Source organism: Haplochromis burtoni, unplaced genomic scaffold, assembly GCF_018398535.1.
Source record: "Haplochromis burtoni strain Fernald_Lab_line unplaced genomic scaffold, NCSU_Asbu1 Contig_407, whole genome shotgun sequence".
Lineage (NCBI taxonomy): Eukaryota > Metazoa > Chordata > Actinopteri > Cichliformes > Cichlidae > Haplochromis > Haplochromis burtoni.
Window position 1 is genome coordinate 325,399 of NW_024582768.1, and position 6,589 is coordinate 331,987.

The following is a 6,589-nucleotide window of genomic DNA, read 5'->3' on the forward strand; positions in this document are numbered from 1 at the left end:
GACTTCTAAATGGCCACCACCAGAGATGGGCAGTAACGCTGTAATCTGATGACTTTTTTTAAGTAACGAGTAAAGTAAGGGATTACTATCGCAAAAACGGTAGATTACCGTTACTTTCCTGTAGGAACGCTGCGTTGCTTAGTTACTAAAACCGTGATTTTTTTTGCGAGAATGTCTCATGACAGTGACGTAAGCGAGTGCGACGTTCGTGACAACAGCTGTGTGCAGATCAACAATGGATAATATATCAAGTACGGGAGAGAGTATGAGCGTGCAGCGTTTAAAGTACTGACCTTACTTACTGAGTTTGATTCCATAAAAAGTGAGAAAAACATTAGTGTCCGTTGTGCGTGGGAAGAAAACTTCTTTTTACAGCGAAAAAAACCCCTAAACTTCCAAGCAAGCACCGAGTGCGCAACGACGTAATGGGAAATTCACAGAGAAACTCGCGGATTCTTCCACTGACCGCTGCCGCACACCTGCACCAGGGTAAACCTCCGCATACCCCACTCCTGCTTTACAGGTGAAAATAGAGCAAAAGGACTGCTAGTCTTTGCCTTTATTTATTTTCTGCTGTGTTTTACTTGCATCTATTTGAAAAACTGAGTGTAAACACAAAAACTATTTTATTTTATGTGCTGGAATGTGCAGAAAATAGGTTTAAATGTTAAACTAATTTATTCAAGTCAGAGAATGGTGCATATAATTTAATATTTACTTGATGCATAAAGTTAAAAGATTAAAACTGATAAAATTAAAAGTAAAAAAAAAGAGACTTTTCCATTTGATTACATTTTGTATGATGGATTATGCAGAAAAAGTAGAACTGGGCTGAAAGATCTATTGCTTTATCACCTATTCAGGTTGTAAATCGTTTTTAAAAAGTAACTAAGTAAGTAATTAATTAATTTCGAAAATAAGTAATAAGTAAAGTAACGGGATTACTTTTTTGGGAAGTAATCAGTAATTAGTTTTTTCAAGTAACTTGACCAACACTGGTCACCACCCATCTTGAGGAGTTTGCCCCCTCACATATACTAATGTGCCACAAACAGGACTTTAATATCACCAACTATTCCCATTTTATTACGGTGTATCCATATAAATGGCTCAACCTGTATATAATGCACCATCTGCAGCACATGAACACATTGCAGCTGAGAAGAATGTTGGATCATTTCATTGGACTTTTTTGTGAAATGTAATGAAATAAAAGTGAAACTATAATCCCATCATTACCTGATTTAATTCGTACATAGATCTGGAATTATTTGAACAGTGACAGTTTTGATTCTGTACTTAACAACAAATATAAACTGAAACGATCCAGATTTTAGCTTTAAGAGGACGATCGAGCAGATTGTATTAACTGTTTGTTACAGCCATTTTTATACACAATACCCTAATTTCAAGAGTACAAATTAACTGCAACACTTTTTTAAAAGCCATTGGTGGACAATTGCAGGGTATTGTTTCGTTATTCTAATCAATTGCACAGTTGAACTCCAGAGTGTTTATTCTGGAGTTCAGTTTGCATTTTGAATCCATTTCTTTTAACACACGACATGAGCTACTGCTGCAAACTTAACAGGCAATCCTTAAACCTAAAACCAAAAAATAGCAAATCATTAGAATAGAACATAGAGAATGAAGAAAACAACTGATCTTCCAAATTCTGCAGGATCTACAGGATCATTTCCATGGTATAAAAGAATGTTTCTAAACACCCTGAAAAGGAAGGTCAACGTATTATAACCTTACTTCTACCCAAAAAGACATTATGGGAGAAAATGTAGAGGGTTAACAACGAGGTACAAATTGGACATGAGCTATTCTTAAAAAAAAAAAAAAAAAAAGCATACTAAATCATTCAATTTAGTGTGCTTGTTTTTAGTATTCAATAGTACTGTACTGTACTGTACTGGAATCATTCAATTCCAATTGAGCCGCTGAATGTAAGGACTGTGTCTAAAAATGACTTCAATTACTCAAGATTTAACATAGTTGTTTTCTTTAACAGCCCAAATTAAAATTACAGTACATCTAGAAAGTATTCACAGTGCTTCACTTGGTCCACAGTTTGTCATGTTACAGCCTTATTCCAAAAATGCACTTTAGTTGTTTAGTTTTTTTTTTTAGTTTTTTTTTTTTTTTTACAAGAATGATCTGAAAAGAAAACTATGGAGAAGGACTGTGTCACTGTGCTGTCTGAAGGATACCACATTATCTGCCAAAGATTGTGAAGGCAATGTTATGGTATGTGATAACATACACATGCCACAACACTGCATTGACTATACTCTGCTTAGATTCAGCCAAATGCAGCAAAACACATTTGCCAGCACTTTACGGTGCAAATACAATGCAACCCAAAGCATTACAGTAAGATCAACCTAAGAATTCCTCATGATAAAGAAATGGTATATTCTGCAGTGGCCATGCCAGTCACTTCAACTCAACTGAAAGGGAGCATGCTTTTCAGAGCACTTTGCTCTCTGACTGCAGGCTTACTTGTTCCTAGAGTATTTAAAAGTAGGATGGGAGGCAGAACCTTCAGTTTCAGGCCCCTCTTATGTGGAAACAGCTTCCAGTTTGTATTCAGGAGATGGACACTATCTCTACTTTTAAGATTAGGCTTAAAATTTTCCTTTTTGCTAGTTAGGGCTGGATCAGGTGGCCCTGAATCCTCTTTTAGTTACACTTTTGGTGCAGGCTGCTCGGGATTCCCATGATGCATTGAGTATTTACTCTTCAGTCATCTTTCTCAGTCGCTATGTGTTAAATAGACCTCTCTGCATTGAATCATATGTGTTATTAATCTCTGGCTCTCTACCACAGCATGTCTTTTATCCTGTCTCTTGGTCGCAGCAGATGGCCGCCCCTCCCTGAGCCTGGTTCTGCTGGAGGTTTCTTCCTGTTAAAGAGAGTTTTCCCTTTCCACTATTGCCAAGTGCTTGCTCACAGGGGGGTCATATGATTGTTGGGTTTTACTCTGTATGTATTATTGTAGGGTCTACCTTACAATATATAAAGCGCCTTGAGGCTGTATAAATAAAATTGAATTGAAATAAATTGAATAAAAAAACAATACTGATATTTAAAAATACATTTATTTGTCTGATTACTTTAGACCCTCTGAAAATGGTACTGTGTATAAAAGTTGGTGTAATTACTAAACTGTAACTCTGTAACTTCTGTCGGAGTTGTGCTTTTTTGGAAATCGAATTTCCCAGAGGAACCCACCCGAGGGATTAATAAAGTTCTATCTTATCTTATCTTATCTTAAACTGTTAATGTAATATTTTTGTTACACCTTTTCAATGAAAGCTGAAAGTTTTGTTAGCACATTTCTGCATATAAAGATTTTAAAGCTGCATTAACTCAGCTCTTGCGTGTAGTTTAGCATTTCATTCGATTTTGAACTCACATACTCTTATCGATGTCTTGTGGAAAGAAGTTCTGGTGTGTAATAGCCTACAGTAATAAAAAGATGATTTGCAAAGATAACAAGTAATTAAATTAAGAGAGTTGAATGTCCGGCATTTTTTTCTTTCAGCTGTTGGTGAAAGAAAAAGCTAAACTAAAAAGAACTGAATATTAAACTTAAAATTGTTAAGTAACCAGAGGCATGCCTGCAAATTAAAGCTAACATTTCTTTAACTCCCCTGGATATACTTTCTACTAACTTTCTTCCACCAGAACAATTTATTAAAGTCAAAGAAGCAGGTTTTTAGCTGGACTTTCTGTCATCCGAGTGACCAAAATGTCTAAATATAATTTGAGAGAAGATCTATATTTAAGAACTGCACACTAAAGCTATTTGACAATACAGCACACCAAAGCACAGAAAAATCTATAGTTTATATGTTGTTAAATCCATGAATGTCTGAGGATCCAATAATTTTGCATACACTCTTTGGTTTTCCTCAATTAATATGCACACACCATGGCTCACAGGAGAACAGAATTCACGTCGGAACACGCTTGCATCCTTTTCTTGCATCCTGGATAGATTTCAAGCTGTGGCCTTGAACTGTTCAGTCTGCATTGAGTGTCTTCTTAGAAGCATCCGCCTAGTAAGCTCTTTCCGGGGCCCAGGAGGAGCAGAGGGAAAAAATTGCTTTTGGCCAGACTCTTTCTCAGAAAAACTACTTCCATTGCTGAGGTTACAAACATTAAGGATGGGGGTGTTAGTAAGAGGTGGGAGAGATCTTGGTCTGGCCTGTGAGTTAAGATCCAGCAAGAAGGCACCAGAACCTCTGCGCTCATATCCAGAAAGGATTCTCTGACTCGTTCCTGACACCAACTCCCTGGAACCCATTGTGCTAGAGGAATGCAAAGGTGCCAGCCTCTTGCCATCTGTCAGGTCTCTAGCTTTCTGCTCTTCAGGGACATTTTGAATGTTTACAGCTATTTGTGGGTCAGAGTTGTATATGTCTGCACCTAGCTTGCGTCTTTGAATGACATTATGAAGGCTTGATGAAGGTTGCAGTTGTGTTACAAGAATTTTACCAGTGGAAAGCGAGGAGGGGACTGAATCTGTACCAAGGTTTTCAGAATGCAGATTAGGATGGGAGGCAGAGTGAGATGAAATGAGACCTGGTAGTGGTATCTTTTGTCCAACTTGTTTGGCACTATCATTTTTTCCATCTCTCGCTTTTTCATTACTTGCTTCACACCATTTGTAGCTGTCAGAGTTTTGGCTGTTATCCTCATCCAGTCTAGGAACTCTGAATGAGAAGTTATCAGTCAGACTTAAATCCTGGGCTTTTTCTGAGACTGAAGCTTCAAGAGGTTGCTGGGTGAGCAGAGATGCTGGGATCTTCAGCCAGGGTTCAGAATTCAGCCTCAGTAGAGGCTGCTGCAGTCCATTTAGAGGTGCTTGGCAAAGCCCGCGAAATCTTGACGGGGAGCACGGATGGGAGCTTATGCCACAGATCTGTGCTTCTTTAAAAGAAAAGACTGGTTTTGGAGGGCACAAGGTAGAGGAGGTGCACTGGGGAGATGTGATGAGCTGGATTTCAGATGGAGATGCAGGAGCTGGTAATGTCATTTTTTCTGCCTGGTCAAGAGGACGAAGGGGAGGCATGCTGAGGTACTGCTTGGTTTGCAGTTTACCACATGGGAATTTGTCAGTTGTTATGATGATCACCTCCTTTCCCTTGTCTTTGCATGCATCAAGCAACAAGTTCAGCACCTTTAGGTCTCCAGTCATGACTGCGTAAACCAATGCTGATGTCCCAGACTGATCCTCCAGACTGATGTCTGCCCCACTGGCCAAAAGCAGAGAGACCACCTCTGGGCCAGCCTGCTCCCGGCAGGCATGCATCAGTGCAGATCGACCTTGTTTGTCCTGGATGTTGGGGTCTGCTCCCTTCTCTAGAAGAAACTGTATCAGCTTGACTCGACTGGCACTCTGGGCATCAACATGTTGGGTACGGCAGGCCACCATCAGTGGGGTCTGGCCTTGGCTGTCACTCTCATTGATGTAGGCTCCCCCTTCCAGGAGCAGTCGTGTGAGCCGCAGGCGACGGAGAAACACTGCTTTTAGTAGTGGATTACCTGAATCTATGGTTACACCAGGATTACAGCCTTCTGCCTCCATGCTTCTTGGTCACAGATGGTGATTTTGAAGATGTAGAAAGACAGATTTCTGTGGAAAATAACAAAACTATTTAAGGTTCTGTAGAAGAAGAGCAGTTGCTTGCCATGATGACGATGTCAGCAGGAAACCTGTCGAAAAACAGTAGCAACCCACACATACAACTCTAGAAATCTTCCTTAATTCGATACCAATATGATTCTTGTTTAGTTACGTCAAGGTGCAAAAGGACACAGTTAGAGCTTAGATAAGTGTCATGGTGTGGGTTAAAATTCCAGTCTTCTGGCTGTTGTTAGAAAAGTTGAAAAAAAAAGAAAGTGCCAGGTGTTGCATGTTATAATATTATATCTATGTGCTAATGTATTTGTTATTTTTAGTCTTACTTTACAATTTGCTTTTTAATTAATTAACTTTTAATTCAATCTACTCTGTTTATAAGTGATAATTTCAAATGAATTGCATATATTACAGTTTCTTTACCAAAGTGTGAAACAAATAGTCAGGAAAAGCAAGAAACTGATAATTGTCATCTTCATTTTCAGCAGTTCTATGTCTGCAGCACAAGCAGAGCCAGCCTCTTTCTATCCGCCTTTGTGCTGTTTGTCCTTGCTTTTTTCTATCAGGCCAGAAAAGGCTGCAGTTAACAACGTCTCAGACAGTAACACAACATTTTCTTCAGTTAGTCACAGAAACCAAAACACTACAATGAAAAACATTCCTAGACTGTTTTTTTTGGTAATTTTTCTGCTTTTTGTATGTAAAGTAGCAACAGTGGGTTGTCGTGGTTCAGATTTTTGAGGAAGAGACATACAACTGAAAGTCCATAGTGGGTCAACACAAATGATTTTATTAAAGCACATATATGTGGTGAAGATGGGCTCTGCAAAACATCAGCCTCAATCTCCCGCCTGACAACAGGTGGGTGTGATATTTACAGTGGGGCAAAAAAGGTATTTAGTCAGCCACCGATTGTGCAAGTTCCCCCAC

The 6,589-nt window shown here is 39.0% G+C and overlaps 1 protein-coding gene across 1 annotated transcript in view; it reads right to left on the minus strand.

Annotated features, from left to right (window-relative positions):
• Positions 1 to 3,046: 3,046 nt before the first annotated feature.
• ankrd34ba (ankyrin repeat domain 34Ba) overlaps positions 3,047 to 6,589 on the minus strand; it is a 15,340-nt gene continuing 11,797 nt past the window's right edge. Inside the window, exon 2 of the mRNA XM_005944599.3 lies at positions 3,047 to 5,653. Within this exon, the coding sequence (XP_005944661.1) occupies positions 4,016 to 5,605 (1,590 nt within the window). The 5' untranslated portion in view covers positions 5,606 to 5,653 and the 3' untranslated portion in view covers positions 3,047 to 4,015. The remainder of the gene's footprint in view (positions 5,654 to 6,589) is intronic.